Here is a 23,256-nt window from a genome sequence, read left to right on the forward strand (position 1 = left end):
GTTCTGTCAGGCCAGTGCATCTCCGACTGAGCCCCTAAGAGGAACAATGCGCAGCCTAAGCCACGAAGTATTACCTGGCTACTCATGTAGATATCTGCCCCCAGCGCCCAGAACACGTGCAAACACCAGGGGACACAGACACCTAGCAGGGGACTGACTGCATTGAGAACATTTGAAATGAGACAAGACAATGCTTCACATGTACAACAGTCACACTGTAAAGAAGTGTATATCTGTTTACATGCATATTTATTTAGAATTAAAAGTTTAATTCAAGCACTGTTGTCCAGGTGGTAGAAGACTGAATAAAGTACTGAATTTTCAGATTATCAGTTATTTTGATATTTTTGATTTATGATATTGTTTTTTTACTTCTTGCATATCTGGTAGGCTTTAGGAGTCTTGTTTTGAGATATTTATGGAGGTTTACCCCCAAAAAAATGTATTTTTGTAACAAAACTTACATCCAAGTGTGAAATTACAGTTTTGTTAGAAATGTAAATTAAACATGTTTTCATATGTGTTTCTAAGAAATTTGTATAACTTACGAGAAATCAAAGCTCTCATTACACCGTTTGTTTCAGTTTCAGAAGACCAGCCCTGTTGAAATATAAAACGCTTTGGGCATTAGTGGAAAATGAAATGCCTCAAGTCTTATGCCCAGCTGTTTAAGGCATTAAGTTCTTAAGTGCCACGTAACAAGTATTTGACTTTTTAAACTCTGCTTTTATAGAAAACAAAAAGCATGAATATATTAAATGTATAATACTAGGAACCATGAAATGAAAATAACCTTTTACATGCTTCAATATTACCAATTTTTCTCGTTTCTATTTCTCAAAGCTTTCCTAGTTATGCTTGTTTATCTTTAAAAAGCAGCAGGTTTTCTCTGGCTGGTCTGACTGGCCGCAGAGGAGAAAGTTAGAGAGATGTATCCTTGCTGGCCTGGAAGAAAGCAAATATCCATCCTATAAACTGCCCATGGGGGCCACGTGGCAAGGAACAGCAGGCAGCCTCTAGGAGCTAAGAGCGAAACCAGCTCACAGCTGGATGGGCAACAGGGACCTCAATCCTAATCACAAGGAAATGAATTCTGTCAATGACCAATGAGCTTAGAAGATGTCCCTGAAATCAAATGAGAGCTCGGCCTGGATGACATCGTGATTTAAGCCTCATAATACCCTGAGCAGAAAACCTACCCACACCTTGCCAGACATCTAACCTACAGAACTGTCAGCTAATGAGTGTCGTTGAAAGCCACTAAGTTTGTGGTAATTTGTTACACAGTAATAAAAATAAAACTAATAGGCTTATAATATACTTTTACAATCAATACATCAAGGATCCATCAATTCTTTTTCAAACATATTATTTTTTCTCATTTATTACACTTACAGAGGCACTTCAAATTTTCTCAAAATTAAAAAAAAAAATCCTATTGACCTTTTGTGGTGTCCTTATGTTAACTTTACTGATTACTTTGGAGACAGATCCGAACAGCCTAGAGGTTCATTGTCTCCCTTCTTTGGGTAGCTTATCAAAGAGCGGGCTCAGTGGATCTGCAGTGGCTCAATGGAAAGAGAAGGCTGGTACCAGCCACTGAGCTTCAGTGGGCTCGCCCTATCAAACAAGGCCACTTTCTCAACCATGAAGCTTGTACTGTTACAAAACTGCCCTCCCAGCGTGCCCTATGATCCAGCTATCCCACTACTGGGAATCTATCCAACGAACCTGAAACCAACAATCCAAAGAGGCTTATGCACCTCTATGTTCATTGGAGCATTATTCACCATAGCCAAGAAGGGGAAGCAACCTAAATGTCCCTCGACTGATAATTGGATCAAGATGTGGTATATATATATATATATATATATATGTATATATATATATATACACACAATGGAATACTACTCAGCCATAGAAAAAGACAAAATCGTCTCATTTGCAACAACATGGATGGGCGTGGAGGGTATTGTGTTAAGTGAAGTAAGCCAGAAAGAGAAAGACAAACACTGTATGATCTTACACATATGTGGAATATAAACCAACACATGGACAGAGAAAACTGTATTGTGGTTACCAGGGGCAATGGGGTTGGGGGGTGGGCACAAGGGGTGAAGGGAGAAATATATATGGTGATGGACAAACAAAAATGTACAACCCAAAATTTCACAATGTTATAAACTATTAAAACATCAAAAAAAAAAAAAAAAAAAACTGCCCTCCCAGAGCACACTGCTCATTAAGGTAAGCAGGCTGTCCTACCTGCCAGCCTGTACATTTTTTCCCAGTAAACCCTATTTCATATCTGCCAGTGAGGTGGTGTGTGTCAGTGACCCCCTCGGCTTGACCCAACTGCTCCTCACACATTGTTCCTGCAACTCCAAACCGCTCTTGTTTCTCACACCCACTACTCAACTTCACGTATCTGGGGCCCCTTGCATCAAGTCTTTTAATAGAAGACCATGATTGTGTTGCTATTTAGAGCCATATAGCTCAGTAATGTTTTATAACTATTTTTAACTTAAATTATATTTTTAACTGGACACAGTTTCAATGTTTACTGACAATTAACGTGTAAGTTGATGAAAGAATAAAGTATTTATATTTTTAAGTGGGACCATTTATCGGGGAAGTCCTCAGATCCTGAAAAAATGAATATATAATGATGTCACTCAGACCATAGGCATGTGACTGTGACCTTTTATGCGTACTTCTATGACATGTGTGCATGTTGTTGGGGTAGTAGATAGCAAATATGGAACGGGTATCCTGATCCCTTAACATCTCCTCAGGATCAGGTTGCTTCATTTCTGGGAGTCTGAGGCTCAGGATTATTACCCAAAGTATTCCTTCTCTTTGCAGCCTCTTAATACTTTTACAGCTTCTCACAAGGCATCCTGGGGGCCATTGTCCCTTAGCCATTCAAAATCAAATGTATCTTCCCACTCCCAAGCCCAAAGAAATTAACATTTCTTGCTGCTCTCTAGGTCTGTCTTTCCCTTAACAGCTTAACATTTATTCCCATTCTGCTTTTACCCTCAATGTTTCCATTATCTCTATAGCCTTTACAGTGGGATAAAAATACGAAGCCCTAGATCTTGCAGTGCAATGAAGGAGGTTGCCCCTGTACAGACTCAGCGAGAATTTCAAGGTCGAGAATCCACACATGAGATGTGGCTTGCTAAGTAACAAAATAATTTCCTAAATTTGTAAATAAGTTTTTCTGGTGGTCATATTACTCCAGATATAAAAGGCGGTGAACCCACAGTTCTGTGCTCCTCCAACCTGGTAGACATGTTACTCTGCTGCCGAGACACAGACCTCATCTGTGCCTCTATGAGATGCACTGGAGGCCATGGGGAAGTATGTTCACTCACCTGCAACCTTATCTCACATATATTCTGTACATGATTTATTCACTGTTGGAGAGGAGATCAAACTGAAAGCAATCTTGAATAGTGACTGGGTCTTTTGTGCCCATCCCTGAACTCACATCAGATTCTGTGTTCTGATCTAGCTTAGCCCTATTCTGGGCTCAGATATCTCACCCTGATATGTATATTCTCACATGTATTTTTAATTCAGTCCCCTTCCCACCTCATTTTTCAGCTACTTCTACCCTCCTTTGTACAGTGTCTAACCCTAACAACTCTGGACAGAGTACTTTTCGGTTCAACACTAATTCTTAATTGTTTCCCTCATCTTTCTTATCGATAACTGACACTTGGCCCAGCCTGTTCACTGCTGTGTTTTCCCATGGAATCCTTACCACTGCAGTTCCTTCCAACTTAGTGGAAAAAGTGAAGGGGACCAGCTTTCTCTCAGAGCCATCTCTAGACCCTTGATTCATCACTCTTTCTCCTCTGTTCTTCCCTTAAAGTTCATATACTTCCTATTGACTTAAAAAGAGTTAAGGTATAAATGTGTTTTAGAATGCAACTGATCAAGATATAAATGTACAGTAAATTTATTACAAACAAGAATAAAATTATTAACCACAATAAAACAAAAAGTGAAAACAAGAAGGATGCTATTTTCACAGCAATCTCTTATTACCTGTAAAATATTATGGAATCACCTGGAAATAGTAAAGTTTTTACACCAGATGAAGTTTATATATTAATCAGCAAGTTTATATATTAATCAGCACAAAATTATTCCTTATAATTGTCTGCAATAGAAATTATCTGTAGATTATATAGTTAACCATTTAGAATGAATATAGAAATAAGTATAACGCTCTCTTGAATATTTCCAATACACCCCAAATACTATGGTTTAATGCTTTAAAGAAAAGGGAAAATCCTCTAAAAGGTCAACAGACTCCAGGAAGACAAGTTGTAATTCACTTAAAACAAATTTTATTACATATTGGTAACAGAGTTAGTATTAAAAGCATACATTGAGCCATGTTTTTTTTTATAAAACTCTACGAAATTAAAGATTTCTAATTAAACTCTTAACACCTAGATGTCATCTATAGTTAAATTTTGGCTAATATGTTTGAAACACTCAGTAAAAAGAGGAACTATGTAAAATCTTATATATTATCAAAAATAACTGTGGAATGTGAATTAGAATTTAAAATAAGATTACTTAAAATAAGGATTGTAAGTTCTTCTAATTTTCATTGAAACAGATTTAATCTTGACAGGTGTGTTGTTTTTGGTCCACGTGCCCCATTGAATTCCGGTTGCAAGCAATCTGCCGGGGTAGTGATGGATGCCATTCAGATTTGCTAGACCACATTTGTTGAACCACCAGCCAGTGTTATTATTGAGGTGACTGCAGCTCTTCACAGACTGACCATTGATCAGGCATGCAGGGCGACATCCATCATTATCAACATCTGATGTGCTGAAAGGCATTGCATTTTGATTATCTTCTGTTCTGAAGCCCCGGAATGCATCACCTGGATAAAATAAAATTTTTTAAATGACTAAATTTAAAGGCATTTTTTGTAATTTTAATTGACCTTCACCAGCCTATTATGCAAAAGTATTGCATCTAGAAATAAGATTTAAATTATTTTCTACTAGGTATCATATTAAAATCTCCCCTCCAGATTGCAATATGCCAAAATCTGGTGATGAATTCCTCAACATGATAGGGATCTTTAAGTGGATATTTGATATAAAATCACAATCCAAATGAAAGTTTGGCTGTGTAAACAGAATCAGATAATTCAGGCCAAAAATGGTGGTATATAGACCTGTCATACTTCAAGGAAGAGCAATGTGATGATTGGTAATTTAGGAAAAGAAAATAATTTGCACATAATAGGTTTTCACACCACTACCATTTTACAACACTTTAGATAGAGAAGTATGGACAAATGTGAAACTTCTGCTTCTAAAAAACTTAGATTCGTAACTGCAAAAGTTGTTTGGTTTTGTTTAGGGGCCACTAAGTTTATATAAAATGCCCAGTGTCCTCAAGAAAAAATTAGGTACACTACTGAGGTGTGCCTTTTCTTCATGGCTTTCCATGTGACAAATGGACTGATTGGATAGTAGTTAAAACAACACAATTTTAAAGGGCTTACATTGCACATTGTATGTACAGTATCCCTGATATTCACAATAACTTTCAAAGATTATTTTGGCCAAGGAAACCCAGTTAACTAAGTGGCAGGGGTAGGAGGCATGTCTTGTTTTATAAAACTATATAAATACAAGATTCTAATTAGTCCAATTGTACCTAGATTTTACCTATAGGTAAACTTTGCATACGTTGGAAATGCTAACTAAAAGTGAAGGTATGTAAAATCTTTGAAGAATTCAAAGCCCACGTTTGTTTTATCATGCTTCCAAATGTTTGGCATCTCTTGAGACGTGTCTTTGAGGAATCTGAAGAACTTCATTAGCAGTGGTAGCCTATCCTATGCCTTTCCCCCAGAGCCTCTGACTCTGCACTTCATGAAAAACAAAATGACCACACTGCAAGTATTTGCAGGGAAAATATATTTTCAACACTGACACAGTACAATACCTTTCAGAAGTTCAGATGAGAGAGAGAACATTTATGGAGAATTGCCTAAATTATATGATCCTTCCACAGATACTCTTCCTGGATAAATTCCAACAATCAGAAGGATCATACATCAAATTGGCTCCTCAGTGGAGTATATTTAATAAATTATTTTTTAAATATAATGCATAAGTTTATTTTTTAAGAAATAACCTATTAAAACTCACTACCATGTTTCCTGCGAGTGTGTAGAGAATATAGCGCTTAGTTTCTCTGAGAACCAAGAGAAATTCAGAGTTTTAGAATCAGGAATATTTGTCCTTTTCATGGAACAACTGTGTTGCTCAAATGTTCAAGTTTCATATTTCTATTTTTGTTCTGAGCTCCAAGTCAAGTTTGTGGCCTACTTCTATCACACATGTGATCACACTTATACCCCTGGTTTAATCTATGTTTCTATCTTTACATTCTATTGACATCTTTTTCGGTATTTTGATTATATTATATGATCAATGGTTGAAAGTTATTTAACAACCTTATTGGTAAAGTGTAAATTAGGGCAAGGCAAAATCTGATGGATGGTGAAAAAACTTTTTGCCATTATAAATTTTATCCTCTAATTAGATCCTAATTGTCTTTAAGAGAAACCCCACATAAACTTTTCCTAATATAGTATATTGCATATTTAGATAGTTCTTTACTCATTTAGAGAGGAAGCATTCAAAATTATATATTGCAGGGCCAGCCCCGATGGCCTAGTGGTTAAAGCTCACGGTGCTCCCCTTTGGCAGCCCAGGTTCGGTTCCGGGCACGGAACCACACCACTCGTCTGTCAGTGGCCATGCTATGGTAGTGGCTCACATAAAAAAGCAGAAGATTGGCAACAGATGTTAGCTCAGGGAGAATATTCCTCAGCAAAAAAAAAAAAATTATTATTGTAACTCTTTAGAATTTTCCCTTTATATAAAAATTTGAAAGATTTCACACTTTCACCTAATATCCGAAGGCTAACCCCTCTCAGATGTCACAGATTCCAACCACTCCAGACAACTCTTCCTGCCTAGTAATTTTCCTCCTTTTGTGCCTTGACTCATGCTGCTCTCTTTGCCAACATTCATTTGCCAAAAGCCTATCCATTCCTTCAAGAACAGATCAGTGGTTCTCAACTACAAAGACGCCAACACATCCATCTGTAAACGCAAACACCTGGGCCCAAATTTACTGAATCAGATTCTGCAGGGCTTTCAAAAGCTTCTTAGGTTGAATCTAACATTAACCTCTTGTTGAAAACTACTTTTCCACATGGATTTTCTGTGTGTAATTAATTGGAATCATTTTCTCCCTCTTGTTAACCCTCAAAGCTCTATCAGTTTCCTGTTTTCAGTTTTATTTATCTACCCCTCTATTTTGTGATCAGTGAAAGAGTTGGGAATATATCTCATTCATTTTTGGATTTCTAACACTAAATATACATAATGAACAAGTACGACGATGAGCAACAACAGGAGAGTTAAATTTAGTATTTCTTAACTCAAGTTTAAAATTTCAGCTTCAAAATATAAGTTTAACAGGAAGTGCTAACAAATTAAATTTATCTGGAAATGAGTAGATGCACTGAAGTATAGTGAAAAAACACTAAACTAGTTGTTCTATCAACCTGCGTTCTTGCCCTGGCTCAGATGTGATGAGCTGGGAATCTTGGGCAAGTCAGTTAATCTTTCAGGTCTCTTCACCTGTAAAGTGAGAAGAGTGGAGATCAGCTCTAATGTTCTATGATTTCTAAATGCCAGCCTCTCTGTACATGAAAATGTAAATAATACCTTCCCAGCCTAACCCACAGGCTCTCTATCTAAAGAATCAATTGAGATTACATATGGCAAATTGTTTTAAAAAGTAAAAAACACGGCAAAATCACGACATGGTGCAATAATCACAGCAGAGTTTCAAAACTCAAGACTTGGCTGGTTTTCTCATTCCTAATCTATTCTGTTTTCAGTTATGTGTCATATACCAAGAGAAATGCATTACTTTTAACTTCACCTAAACTTGAGTCAGTTATATTTAAATGTTCTGGATAATTTTAGGAATAAAAAGCTTACCAGCATTTCCTGAATACCGTCCTAAGTGCATTTTAAAAAAGCTTGTTTCATCTTCTAGCCAAAAATTATCATATGATGCATAAGCAAATGTGTCATCTTCAGATTCCAATGCCACATACAGCATAAAACTGGTATTTTTCTGATTTACAATATAAAAAATCTTTTTTAGTCCTAGCCAAAATTCACCTGTAAAAAAAATGCTTTTATAAATACATTTTAATACAAATTAAAACAATTCTTTATTATTGAGTGTTTGCTGTTGTTTAGTGTCTCAATAACTCTGAAATGGCTCACATAAATCATTTGAGGAATTGGATGGCCCCGGCTCAAATCATCAGTGTTTTCCTAATTAACCAAAAAAAAAAAAAACTTCCCACTTCTACTTCACTAGACTGGGGATAACTAGACTCTTTCTCTCTCTCCAAATTAAATTCAAAAATTCATTTAAAAATTAATTAAGTAAAAAGTCAAGTTTTACCTTAAGGCATGTCAACAAAAAGCCAATTGACATATTATGGCAAGTAACATAAGAGGTAAACATAAGAGGTTTAACTTCCAAATAAGCAGCTCTTAGAGATAAATTTCCCGATAATGCTCAGTTGAAATAATTTTTTTTTGTCTTTGAGAATAATGATTTCTGAACAAATATTTCTTTGTTATAACACAGCTTGTCAGGTATCTATGAATGGAAATGTAATGTAACAACACTGGAATATTCCCAGGTTTAGGGTCAATATTTCCAAGACAAGTGTAGATCCAGGATGAATTACTAACCCCTCTAATTCAGACTGCATACTTCTTTCATGCATATTCCAGCCAATGGCTTTCTACCTCCTCCTACCCAATGTGGCATAGCCTAAAGGTGTACACTCCTGCTCTGAAATATATCCCTCTACCTGAATCATGAAATTACTGAAGGAAGTGAGGATCTAGTCAAAACAAACTTCAAAAAGTTGGGGGACAATATGACAGCTTTCCAACTCTTAAAACTATAGCTAAGATACTAAGGTCCCTCTAACAGGGCTTACCGAGGCATTTTAGCTATACCCTCACTTAGAACTGAAAAGTATCCTGAACAAGTACAGGAAGAAAGGGGGTACAGGAAGTAAGAAAGAAGTACAGGAAGTAAGATGGATCCCTACGGGTCTGTGTAGTGTCTCAAAGTCTGTGACTCTCCAATTGAAGTGTCCCTGCCATCTTTCCCCTCTATCCTAACCCCAAATTTAAGACTTAACAATGTATTTTCCTTAATCCCAAATTTATTTTTAAAATTACCCCGAGTACAAAGCAGTCTGTTTACGTGAAGGATACCTGCCTGAAGACCTTTTCATCAAAATTTACCTAATTTCCCCATAAAAATGAGCACAATGTAAGAAAGATGACAATTCAGAGCCTGTGGATCTATGACGACTTAATTCAGGAGGAAGCACTCACTGGAAATTTAGAGGTAATGCTGAGAAAATACAAGTATATTAACTGCACTCTATAGCATGGCAGCTACTTGGCCTTATACATAACATTTTATTACATTTCATGCCCCTTCTAAAATCACTGGCATGTAGTAGGGTTTTTGGCACTAGGATTAACATCACCACTTACTAAACCCTTGGATAACATTATTATAGGATGTTAAAGATTTTAATTATAACAAGAGTAACTTAAAATAACAGCATAAAAATGATCAAAATTACCTGCATAAGTTGCAACTAATGTAAAATTCTACAGTGTTCAGAAATACTGATGTTTCTGTTCACCAATAAAAGTGATGCTGCCATCTAGCAATAATGTAAACAGATTTCACAATTCACCTGAGGTTTACATTTTTCAAATTTTGAACATAGTGATTTTAATTGATATTTTTATAAAACACTACTCCCGGTTCACATAATTTGAATTTGTACGGTGTTGTACCTAAATTCTCCATTTCATTTGCTTGTGTAGACACAGCATACATCTTAAGAAGGTCCATGATAACCCTGCCCTTTCAGTTTTTCATTCTACAAATAGTTGTTGAACACTTGCCAGAACTCTGATAGGTGCATAGTAGATACTTAATAAATACTCGATTTAAAATTTTCACTCAAATCACATTTCAACAGGTATCTAAAAATAAAAATTTCCAAATCCCAGCTGAAGATTTACTTATTTTAACCAATTTTGCATATGAAAAGAGAGTAATTTAAATCATATGCTGATATTCACAAGGACTTGCTATTTTTAAAACAATTTGACCAATAGAGACACAGTTTATGTGTATAATACCAAAAAGAAGAAGAAAAGATAGAGGAGAAATAAATAAAATTTGACCTAAAAGGTCACCAAATCCATCCAGATAATCACACCACAACCTTTGGAAATCAATTATCCCATCAATCCTTTTCTGTATCACAGTCCATCCACCTCCTCTGTAATCCATGTCACACATCACCTAAAATAGACCCAGAAAAGACAAAAATAACATACTATTATTTTCATTCTTTGATATAAAACTCATGCTTCACCCTTAAGCCTAGAGAAAGAGAAGATACTTCCACTGAAGGTTTCAATGTAATTATATGTTATTAATATATTCAGATTTTTTTAAATCTCTAGAAATAATACAGTTTATCATAAAACAAACTTGTAGTTAATCTAAGTATAGTCCCTATATCAGTCATTTTTTAAAATATATAAAGTATTTGTAACATTTTATGGTTATCCTTTTATTTCTCAACCCAATAAATATTTTTCAGTTGAAGAATAACAGTACTGATCAGATGTGGCAGAATGATGTATTTCTTTATAAATTAACCTTTCCTTTGAATTAAAGTACTGATTTTTTTAAACAGTGTTAAATATGCCCGTGTGCCTGTCTTTGATTGCTCTTTTCTCCAAGACTCTGGAAGGCCTGTGTTCAGACTGGAATTTTCAGACAGAAAGGGATGATCTTTGTCCCATCTTAGCAGGTGCTGATAGGTGCATCTGTTGGTACTAGTAAGATGCCCCTAAGAGGACGATTGTAGAGGACCCACAGAAGTGACATACGGGGGAAATCAGAGCAATCCTCTCCATCAGAAACTTCCCACACAGAGACAGAGAAAGGCAGTGTGGAAGACGTTAGGGAACCAAAACTTTCCCACAAAAGAGGCAATTATGCATCCCACTCTTCACAAAATTAGAAGCCTTCCCTTTCTACATCTGTTCAGGCCCATTTTTTAATCTGTAGGTGAAGTAATTTAGGTAATTTTAAAATTATTTCCCATCCAATTCCCAATTTTCTGACATCTTGTCAATAGATGTCAAAAAATATTGTTAGTAATTCTAAGAAGACAAATGTAGTATCTACTTAGAAAAAAATATATTTTATTGTGTAATAAAGACTGTCAATAAGGTGTGATATCAGTATCATAAACTTTCTTACGCACAAAAAAGTACCCAGAAAAATTTTATATATATATGATTTTTATATATAATATTATTATATTAATATATTATCCTAATAATATTATATATATCCTGTTGATAATGTACAATTTCTAGTAGAAATTTCTTCCAGAAATCCTAGTATAGAACTATTAAGGATAGACATAAGAGTAATTTATTTTATTCAATTTAAGAATGGATTAGCTTCTCAATCTGTCTCACACTTTAATGAAAGGTCTTTTAAATTATTAATTTCTTATGTAATCACATAAAATCATTTGTCAGCCAAAGAAATTATAACCATATATAGGAAGGGAAATAAAAAATATTTTTAGTAAGGTCCAAGGCAAAGCACATCATTATTTTCTAATATCCATAAGCTAATTAAAGAAACTAAGTATTTATATTGCATAGTTCTGCCTACTATAAGGATAATATAAGATCTGCACAAAATGGATTTATTTTAGAGTGTAACCATGAGAACTCCAATAGAAAAGTGAATGATAGAATCTCTTGTTCTTTTACTGGTTTGTGGTTTGGGCAAAGAATTCCAGAACACCAAAATTTTGAAACTGTAACTGTTACTAATTTATTTAAAATTTTTCAAGAAAAAAATAAATATTAGAACAATTAAATTTTTAACATTAATTGTATTGGTTAGATGCTTATTCTCTTCCATATAATAAGGGAAAACTTTACCTCAAATGGATAACTAGATCCTTCTGGGTAGATAATATATAAACCACTTGGTGTTTTGGTGACAGAGCCAACAGTATCTTTAATATCAGTACAATCTAAACCTAGAAAAGCAAAATTAGTTATTTAGGATATTTTCAAGTGTACAATTAAGACAATCATTTTACTGTAGAGAATTGACAGTGCTATCTGAAGTTATTATTATAATTTCCATTAATGATATGATGATTTTAACTTCTTGGAAATGAAAAATAATCTCAATTTTAGAAATAAGGAGAAAATATAGGGAAGAACTGGGATTAAAGAATTTATGCTGCAATAAACCTTCACTAATAACACCACTGTTAGCAATTAGTATTCTATACTGTTTAAAAGTTACATTTGGAATCAACATTTATTTAATATATTCGATAATTATGCATTCTCTTGCCCAATAAATCATGCCCTTTCAGGAATCTAGGCTTATCTTGGGGGCATAACATGTAAAGGAAACCTATAAGAATGAGGAGGAGAAAACCCAGAGGAATAAGTAGATTGACTACTACTGACACATTCTTGACTGCTCTATTTGAAACTTCAGAGACTCTAATGTGCTGGGGTCCACTGTTACAAATGGCCAAAGGGAGAGGAGGGGGAAATCACTTTTTTCACCAGGAGGAAATTATGACTGAAGCTAGAGCCTGCTCTGTTGACAATAGTTAGAACTCTAGCACCCTATAGTCACTCCCTCCAAAGCATCCCACTTCCCAGGGGATTGTAAACATATTATGTGGATATGGATATTACATTTTACTCTAAGATACTTTATTCTGTATTATCTTTCATAAGTATAATAAAATAAATTCAACACTTACAATGTCAATTACCCAAAGGAAAATATGAAAGCCTGGGACTGCAGAGGCAGACCTGGCTTAGAATCCTACTTCTGCTGCTTACCAGTCAAGAACCATTAGCTAAGTTTCTTAAACTCTTTTCTTCATGTGCAACATTGCTGCAATAATATACCGTCTAGTGCATAGTGTTACTCTGACAATTTACATAGTAAGGCATTATGTAAAGCACTTAGCACAGGCCTAGCGCACAGTTAATATGTAGATGTTATCTACAAAATGTTAGCTATAAAAAATTGTTTGCTTCCTCCTTCATTTCCAGGAGACATAGATTTGTTGCCTTTGTTCCGAAATGCTGAGATATTCTTATAATAACTTTAGGCTCAGAAATATGATAGAGTTTCACAGTGAAGGACTGATCTGGGTTGGAATATCTGCTTTGCCATCACCCTCCAAATAAGCATGAACAGATTATTTAGATTTTTCTGGGCTGCATATTCCTCATCTGATGATGATCATCATCATAGCAAACCCTGATGTAGTCTCACTATTTATCAGGCAATATTTAAGAGCTTTTCCTGTATTTACTCATTTAATCCTCACAACAACGGTATGAGGTAGGTACTATCGGTTTCCTAATGAGGAAACTGATATCAAGGACACAATGGATCAGGGATTTGAAGGAAGCAGTCTGACATCAGAGTCCACGCTTAATCACCATGTTACACTACACACCTAGGGGTGGTTACAGGAAATGAATGAGATACAATAAAATAACATGTGAATGTCCCTGTGTTAGCACCCAGCACATAAGAGATTCTCAGTAACTGTTTATTCCCTTCTCTTTGTAAGGAAAAAAGAAAGATCATACACTAGGCCCTCAAAAATACTTATGTGCCTGGGACTTTTTGATATTTATTCATATTTATAAGATCTATAGGACGTTTTTCTTAGAAATGTAAGTGTCTAGGAATTGCTATACTCCATTTTAGTACAAAAAGTGCTAAATTTCAGTTTATTTCTGTCTTAAGTTTCTTTTTCTTTTCAAATTTTATGTCCCAATTTGAAACATTTCAAACATGTCAAAAATACTTTTTAGAGGTGGGAGGAACTCTGAAACTTTCTTTTCTTCTAACTGAAGATTAAATATTAATAAAATGTAAAGGGGAGCCCAGAATTCAGTTACATAAAACTATGCTATTTTCAACAGATTCAGGATATCTCTGTACAGCCATGGCTTTCAAATGGTCAGAATAGTTTCCCAATTTAGTAAAGTACACATTGTCTGGGTTGAAATTTGCTTAATGGCAGGTATTATTTACTCCTTCAGTCTGTTAGATATTAGTGAGCTGTATTTTTTAAACAAAACTTCTAAATGCACCAACCTGTCCAGGAAAATTTTAAGCAACAAAAGACAAGTATGAAGAGGGTGAAATACCAAAGTTCTCACCATGTGACTGAACTGGCCTGTGAGGAAAAGGATCCAGCTGTTTTCTAAAAACTTCAGTAGTCAAAAGGAGAACTCGATTCATGAGCTCATTAACCTAAACACACATGCACACGATTAAACAAATTTATATTTGAACAAACATCCTTTAGCTGAATTCTATAACTGATATCTCTAAGCCTCTTGTAAATCCAGCTCTAAATATATAACACCCATTTTTCTACACTGAATCCCTTACAGCTTTAACAAAGCAGTAAAGGCATAGCTAAAGAGCAATCATTAAATTTAGTACCGTTTACCTCCTGCACATTGCTTTCATCTGCCCATTTTCGCATTTGACTGCTCTTGCAGAGCCGTTCTTTTTGTTTTGTTTTGTTTTGTTTTTGTTTTATTTCCCCCCAAAGCCCCAGTACATAGTTGTATGTCATAGCTGCACATCCTTCTAGTTGCTGTATGTGGGACGCGGCCTCAGGCCTCAGCATGGCCGGAGAAGTGGTGCGTCCGTGCGCGCCCAGGATCCAAACCCGAGCGGTCAGCAGCAGAGCGCGCGCACTTAACGGCTAAGCCACGGGGCCGGCCCAGATCTGTTCTTTATATCCTGCCTGAACCATCCCTGTAGTTTCCTCTCTGGTCTCCCTGCCTCCTCCCTCTGCTCTTCCTCATGTCATCCTCCAAACCAGCTGCCAATTTAATCATTTCATTTCCCTGCTCAGACACTTTGGTGACACCTTGATGTGGCATGATTTAGTTCCTGTTTCTTTAAGTCAGTTTTCCCTATATACCCTCAATCTCACCAGCCATTCCACCCCAGCACCAACTCCAAGTAGTTCCCCAGAATGGAATGCCCTACACTTCTTACCCACCCTCTGTGACCTTTGAAACATTTATTCATCTTTCATGACTTAGCACACGAGCTCTATCATCTGGAAATTTCTTGCATCTTGGATCTTGGATATCTCTTTTGTGTCACTCTAACAGCATTCACAGCATTTTCAATACATTTTTCTGCTCCCCTAGACTATACAACCTTTAAGTGAAGGTCAATTTTTTGTTATTGCTTTCTGTTTGCCTGAGGCTTACTATGGTGCCTCTAACGTAATAGGCACTAAACAGATGTCTGGACATGAATGAATTAAAAAATTAAATGATTGTACCTCTAGCTAACCATATCAATGTACATGTGCAATAACAACATAGTACTAAAAAATCCATACCTGATTAGATAAATAATCCAAGGAAGCTTGTTGCTCATCCATCACATTTCTTAGTAGTTTTTTGGTACTTCGTGTGTAAGAAACGATGGAATTTTGCAAATTTCCTTAAATCATAAAAAATGTGTTTGCTAAATATTATATTGTTATAGAAAATAATTACAGTAAAAAATAATGCATTTCACATGATTTTGGATAAATATGTAAACACAATAATATCTCTATCTAAATACTTAGAATCATATACTATAGTTAGCATATTTTTTGTTTAACTCAGGATTAATCAAGAAAACAACTGTTTCAACACTTCTTAAAGAAACTATAGTTCCAAATAATTTAGATTACCCCCCAAATAATTTAATCTGATATAATTGAAAGACAACATTCTGAACTTCAGTTCTCACTTTATAAGATGAGAATTATAGAAGCTGGAGGACCAAGACTTATTAATTCTTAATATATAAGAAAATAAAAGGCAATAATCCCATATCATGCAAGTTAATTTTTAATTTTTTCTATTAAAGCTATTTTTTTATATCAACAAATTGCAAACACGCATACATATACACACATAATAAATTTTAGTCAAAAGTTTTGGTGGGTTGGTTTCTGATTGAACTTTTACTATACATTTTCCTTTTTAAAAATGTGTTTACTTTAAAATAATCTTACTTATAGAATAGTTGCAAAAACAGTACAAAGAACTTTCCTAAATCATTTGAGAGTATGTTGCCACGATGTCCCTGGATATTTTAATGTGTATTTCTCACACCAAAGACATTCTCTACAACACAACCATCAAAATCAGGAAATAAACATTGACTACCATATATTTCTCAGACCTTATACAAGTTTCTCTAATTATACTGATGATGTCCTTTATAACAAAAGGAATCACACATTATTGCATACATTATTGTTTAAAAATTTTTTATTTCCATGTTCCAAACTTTCACTCTAACAGTAGAATCACATTAACAATTCTTGATATTTCAAAATCTACCTTACCCAGCCTCATTTCTCTTTTTTACTTTCAATCTCACACTTTCTATTAGATTCTTCCTGGATTTAGACATTTGTCTAAATGGACTTAAAGCTACACTCAGTTTCAGAAACCTGAGACACTTGTGTTATATAGAATTAAGCACATTAAAATGAGATTTTCATGCATCTCACCAACAAAAAAACTACCAACCCAATTAAAAAATGGGCAAAAGACCTGAACAGACATTTCTCCAAAGAAGATATACAGATGGCCAACAGACACATAAAAAGATGTTCAAAATCACTAACTATCAGGGAAATGCAAATCAAAACTACAATGAGATATCACCTCACGCCCGTCAGAATGGCTATAATTAACAAGACAGGAAACAACATGTGTTGGAGAGGATGTGGAGAGAAGGGAACTCGCATACACTGCTGGTGGGAGTGCAAACTGGTGCAGCCACTATGGAAAACAGTATGGAGATTCCTCAAAAAATCAAGGATAGAACTACCATATGATCCAGCTATTCCACTGTTGGGTATTTATCCAAAGAACTTGAAAACACCAATTTGTAAAGGTACATGCACCCCTGTGTTCATTGCAGTGCTATTCACAATAGCCAAGACTTGGAAGCAACCTAAGTGCCCATCAAGGGACGAATGGATAAAGAAGATGTGGTATATATACACAATGGAATACTACTCAGCCATAACAAACGATGAAATCCAGGCATTTGTGACAACATGGATGGACATTGAGGGTAAAATGCAAAGTGAAATAAGTCAGAGGGAGAAGGTCAAATACCATATGATTTCCTTCATTAAGTAGTAGATAATAACAACAATAAACAAACACATAGGGACAGAGATTGGATTGGTGGTTACCAGAGGGGAAGGGGGGAGGGAGGAGGGTGAAAGGGATAATTCAGCACATGTGTGTGGTGATGGGTTGTAATTAGTATTTTGGTGGTGAACATGATGTAATCTATGCAGAAATAGAAGTACAATGATGTACACCTGAAATTTTTACAATGTTATAAACCAATGTTACTGCAATAAACAAAAAATTAAAAAAATAAAAATAAATAAAATAAAATAAAATGAGATTTTTATACTTTTTCACCTAGGAATTACAGTCCTATAAGAACTGGATTAGATTATCACCTCCTCTATTTCTGATCCCCCTTCTTCAACCCACCCCGTATATACATATAATAGACCATGAAAATTACTGCACTGTTACTAAATAGTTTTAACAAAAATTGAGATTTTAAAACGTTTTATTTTTTATGCTTTGCTACATAAATCAGCTGTGAATTTGTATTATACCTACCGGAACAGTTATTCAATATTAATTAATTTCCTCCTCAAAAATAAAGTGAAATTCCCCAGTGTTTTAGATGAAAGTGAGAAAATAGCCCAGGTGAATTGATACAATACTACCACCAGTGCCCTCTGGCTTGCCCCTTCCCTCTGGTCAGTTGATACCACAGCCACAGGGCTATATGGAAGAAGGACTCATTCATTTACCAAATATTTACTAAGCACCTAGTATGTGCCAAACACATAAGACCTCTGGCCTAGGATGATCAGGATATATATAAAAAGACTCAAACAAAAGCTAAGGTGTATTTTTTCCATGTCTACCTTAGAAATAATAAATCATATACCTTTATAATTGCGGTTATTTTTAATACTTACTACACATGAAATGCTTTTCTTCTCGTGTAATTTTAGTTTTAACATCACAGAATTCCTCACAGTCTTCCTTATAAACAGTATCATTACTTTTACTTTCATCTTTTGCATTAGACACATCTTCTACAATGTTAACTACTGGAGAATCCTTCACATAAAAAAAATAAAAATAATAAAGAATATGTGAAATATGTTATATGACCTAATACATAACAAATAAGAAGACTACAGTGAAAAGATGAGATTTCAGGACATAACAAGGATGATTGCTAGAAAAAAAACATAATGAATTGGTTAGTACAAACTTCCATAAATAAACCTTATGGGTAGATTTTGGGTAAGCATAATAATTATATGTTAATTCAATTTTGTTCTCCTTTTTTTCCTCAAATTCCAAAAGGATTTATTTAGGGTTTGCTGCCCATAACTATGGCTCTATGGGCTTGACCTTTACCTTTCATGCATTTTCACCTTCTTCCAAGAATCTCACAATTTTGTTCTTGTCGTTGAGGAAGATTTGCCCTGAGCTAACTTCTGTGCCAATCCTCCTCTATTTTGTGCGTGGTAGCTGCCACAGCATGGCTGGTGAGTGGTGTAGGTCTGTGCCTGGGATCCGAACCCACGAACCCAGGCCTCCAAAGCAGAGCACACCAAACTTAACCACTGCACCATGGGGCCAGCCCCATCTTGCAATTTTTAAGTTCCCTGAATGTGGACTAAGAAGGTTCCCTGAGATACCTACAACATTTCCATGCCAAATGGACTTTCTTTCACCAGGTATTAAGAATCATGTTGGAGTGTGAGGGGTATGTGTAGGAGAATTGTTGCTTTTGTATAAGCTAAAGTATTCAAGATTTGAAAAGTATCAGTGATAGAAAAAAAAAACCATGGAATTTTGCTTTGCAAAATCAACAACAGATGTCATTTTAAGAAGCCAACTATAGCTGTCATTTCAAAGTTATCTATTCTTGTCGGTACTATTTGTTTCTTCAATGTTAAAACATTCTTTGGTAGAAGTTATACAGATTTAAATAACTCCCTTATTAAAAGAAAATAATAGCAAGCTCTGTCCTCCTTTGACCTGGATATTGAGAGAAAGATAAAGAGCTAATCATATTATAAAAGATATTTGCCCCAAAAAGATGCTTACATTTTGTTACATAGATCTATTCTTAAATTCTTGCTCTTTCCCCTCAACTCCTATAATAATTGACATACTAGATCTTTTCAAAAACCTAAGTTACAACTGTATTTTTTCAGATCTAAATAAGATTCTTAAATTTGTAGTATTTTAAGGAATTAAATTATTAATATTTCTGTAGCTTTCTTAGAATTTATTCTTGCTTGAACTTTGGAATTTGGTATTGATACAGTGGTAAATACATTTTATAACATCAAAAAATTATAAGCCAACATTTAAATATGTATTTAAATGAATTCCAATCCCCATCTACTCATAGTATTGCATATACCATATTAGCTATTATTCTGACATTGTTTTGAAAAAAAATTTCTAATTTCCTAGATAACCACTCACAAGACTATATTTGAAATATGAAAGTTTATAGAATATTTTTTTAAAAAAGCAAAGTGAATTTCTTTAATTACCCACCAGATATTTAATTATCAAAGTTAACCGGAAAGTTTGTGGCTAGTTTTTAACCTAGGCCTGCAATTTCTTTAAAAATTTTTCACAAGAAATGTGTTAAGAGTCAATACTCAGTTTATGGTTTCCTAAGTTTAAAAGTAGTATCATTTACGCTGTCTCAGCATTTCTAAATAACACTTTAATTTTTCCATAAATTATATTGGGTAGCATAATTAATCTTTTCAAACATCTAACATATATCTTGAAAACTATATAACCATGCTTTCCTAGCTAAAATAATATTTCTGAAATTCTTACCGTGGAATGATGTACACAGTTAGCTTGTATAGGTTCTCCACAAATACAAATACATATATTTAAGAATAAGAGTGAGGCTTGGGAAAGATACATCATACTTTTCTTGGAGAAATGAAAAGCTTCTTCAAATATCAGTCAGCTCTCTGTGAAAAGAACTACAGTGCGTAGAGTCTTCAGTTAAAAACTTCTGGAAGTTGTACAACAAAAACAGAAGCCAATACTTAGTAGTTTCCACACCCTCGTTTGAAGCAACACCCTTCATACGAAAAACAAGGTAGCCTCTAGAGATCCTGTCATCTTAAGTTATACAAACACTTATTTATTACTACATGCCTACACTATAAATCCATGCTTTTGGAATAAAGCAATAAATAGATATATAAATAAGTAAAGCAGGAATTTACAAATTCATCTAGTTTTTATGAGTCAGATTTTTTTTTTTTTGGCCTTGGAAAAAATGCTTTTGGTAAGATATACCTCAATAATTGTGAACTGGTTTTCATAAAAATGGTAAGAAAGTAGAAATGAGTGATGGAGTGGGAATAGGATTACATCGGAATTATTTCTACAAAATGCTAAGTAGAAATTTAACCAATGTGGACATCCAGAGTGGATAATTCAGACTTAAAATATGCTTCTAACTGAATTTAGCTATCAATGATGCTCATATTAACCACATAAATGCCAAATTTCCAGGACTCTAACTGATTTGTATGTTTTTCATCTATATAGCTAAAACTTTAAAAATTCTGAACATAAAGGGAACTATTTTTATTGAAAATTACCACTCTCTGAAAGTTGATAGACCAATGTCTGTGATGAGTCTTCAAATTCTCCCATACAATGGCTCTTTCTCTTCATTATATAAAAATGCGTAAGTCTTCACTATCCTAAAATTAAGAGGCAAAGCAAAACTTTTCTGAGTCTTGCTTCCTGTTCAAGGTATTATTTCCTCTATTTCCTTTACCAGCCTAAGAACCACAGGACAAAGATCATAGTTTTTATGGTACTAGCATAGTGACTGGCATACAATGGGCACTCAAATATAAATTAATGAAGTAATATCTTAAACTAACTATCTATTCTCTGACTTTACTTCCTCACCACCTACTATTTAAACCCAAACACTCTTATCTGTTATTCTACTGAAACTTTCTCGGAGTTTCTCCAGTGAGGCGAGGGGGTGGCTGGGAGTGCTGGCTCCAGGACAAGATTGCCTAGCTTTGAATCTTGATTCCACCACTCCCTTGCTCCGGAAACTTGGGCAAAGTTACCTAATATCACTATAGCTTAATTACTTCCTTTGTAGAATGGGGATTGTTGGGTAGATTCAACGATTTAATATATGTAAGCACTTAGCACAGTGCATAAGAGACAAGCACTCAAATGTTATGTGGTGTCATAATTATTAGTATTATTATTATTATTTGACTTGATCTATAATATAGTTCTAACATTGCTGACAATATTAGTGACCTTTAAAATCTATGTTAGGAGTAGATGAGTATATATCTTTAATCTTAAATTACTAGTTGAAGTCTTTTGAAATTGAAATGAAGATGGCAGAACTTCAGCAATTTTAAATCAGCCAGACATTAAAATTCTTTGTTCTTTCACAGCTTGCCCAGAGACAAATTCAGGAAATTCTTACTTGAGCAAAAAAATACTTCAGCAGAAGATGGAACAAATAGCCTTAGCCAAGATGAAAGTGAAACTCAAAAAATTGATCATCACAGGCTGCCTCACATAACTCACAAGGTTATACCAGTATTCAAATTGGATAAGTTATATGAACGTGCTTTGTAACCATAAAGAGGTCATTATTAGTTTCTTTTGTAAATAGAACATCAATAACAATTTATAAGACCATGTTAATGAAGTTGGGTGTCTAATAGACATCTCATATTTAACATGTTTGAAGCCTGAATCTTATTCCTTCTCCCATCCTCAACCTATTCCTCCCCATCTTAGTAAACGGCAATATCCTTTATCCAGTTGTTCTAGTCCCAATCTGAGAGTGGCATTTGATTCTTTTTTTGTTTGTTTCTCTCACTTGCCACAACCATTCATCAACACATCTTATTGGCTCAACATTAAATTTTGAACACTTCTTGCCACCTCCATTACTACTGCCTAGTCCAAGTCTCCATAATCTCTCACCTAACCTACTATAATAACATTCAAACTAACCTCCTTGTCTCTAGTCTTATCAACTATAGTCTAAGTTTCCCCACAGCAGCTACAGTGATTCTTTTAAAGGTTAAATTAGATCATATTACTCTCCTATTCAAAATTCTCCAGTGGCTTTCCCACCACTGGAAGTTGAATTTTATATTAATTCCTTGCATACTATATAAGTCCCCACTGAATCGGCAGTACATCCCCATGTACTTCTCCAATCTCATGTCTAGCACACTTCCTCTACCTCACTCTGTTCTAGACCTGGTGGTCTTCTTACTGTTCTTTGAACACAACAAATATAACTCTGCCTTCAGAGCCTTTTATACTTAACGGCATCCTCTGCCTGTAATTTATTCTTCATCCAGATATTTGAATGGCTACCTTCTTTTTTCATTCAGATCTCTGCCCTAATTTCCCTTCCTCAGAGGCCTTCCCTTAGCACTCTATCTAAAATAGAACTGACATCAGGCTCTATCTCCCTACACTACTCCATTTTTCCTCATAGCACTTTTCACTACCTAATATATTCTGGTGGGAAAGAAAAATAAATACAAGCTTTATGAGTACAGAGACTTTGAGGTTTTGTTCACCACTGTTTTCCCAGCACCTAGAAAGTGATTGGCAGAGTCTCAGTATATATTTCCTTAATAAAAGAATGAATTATTTCATGATTTTGAAGTGTGAAAGAATCAAGCATTATGTTTAATACAGATGTCTCTTTTGACAAAATAGAGATTTTAGTACAATATTCTTTTTTATTGCTTGAATCATACTTGCCTTTTCTGTCAAGAGATAAAGTTTATAAATGCCTCAAATTATCTTTCTA

General features: G+C 34.8%; 1 protein-coding gene across 1 annotated transcript; it reads right to left on the reverse strand.

The window, feature by feature from the left end:
• Positions 1–4,421: 4,421 nt before the first annotated feature.
• Positions 4,422–20,395, reverse strand: ANGPTL5 (angiopoietin like 5). Its single transcript, XM_004427409.2, has 8 exons — positions 20,250–20,395; positions 18,347–18,491; positions 15,662–15,765; positions 14,451–14,544; positions 12,174–12,274; positions 10,380–10,500; positions 8,073–8,258; positions 4,422–4,915 (listed from the first exon to the last, which is right to left on the reverse strand). The coding sequence occupies exons 1-8, from the start codon at positions 20,343–20,345 to the stop codon at positions 4,596–4,598; spliced, it is 1,167 nt and encodes a 388-aa protein (XP_004427466.1). The 5' UTR covers positions 20,346–20,395; the 3' UTR covers positions 4,422–4,595.
• Between the last annotated feature and the right edge of the window lie 2,861 nt (positions 20,396–23,256).

Source organism: Ceratotherium simum, chromosome 7 (assembly GCF_057802395.1).
Source record: "Ceratotherium simum simum isolate JZ-2026a chromosome 7, ASM5780239v1, whole genome shotgun sequence".
NCBI classification, from domain to species: Eukaryota; Metazoa; Chordata; class Mammalia; order Perissodactyla; family Rhinocerotidae; genus Ceratotherium; species Ceratotherium simum.

What these genes read in the sequence shown, in the direction of transcription:
- ANGPTL5 (XM_004427409.2), bottom strand. Translation starts at nt 20,345, where the DNA reads ATGATGTATCTTTCCCAAGCCTCACTCTTATTCTTAAATATATGTATT. An exon ending in TGGATTATTTATCTAATCAG is followed by an intron (nt 14,545 to 15,661) that starts GTATGGATTTTT and finishes ATGTGTGTTTAG; the next exon opens with GTTAATGAGCTCATGAATCG. An exon ending in TGGATTTGGTGACCTTTTAG is followed by an intron (nt 8,259 to 10,379) that starts GTCAAATTTTAT and finishes TTTTTTTTACAG; the next exon opens with GTGAATTTTGGCTAGGACTA.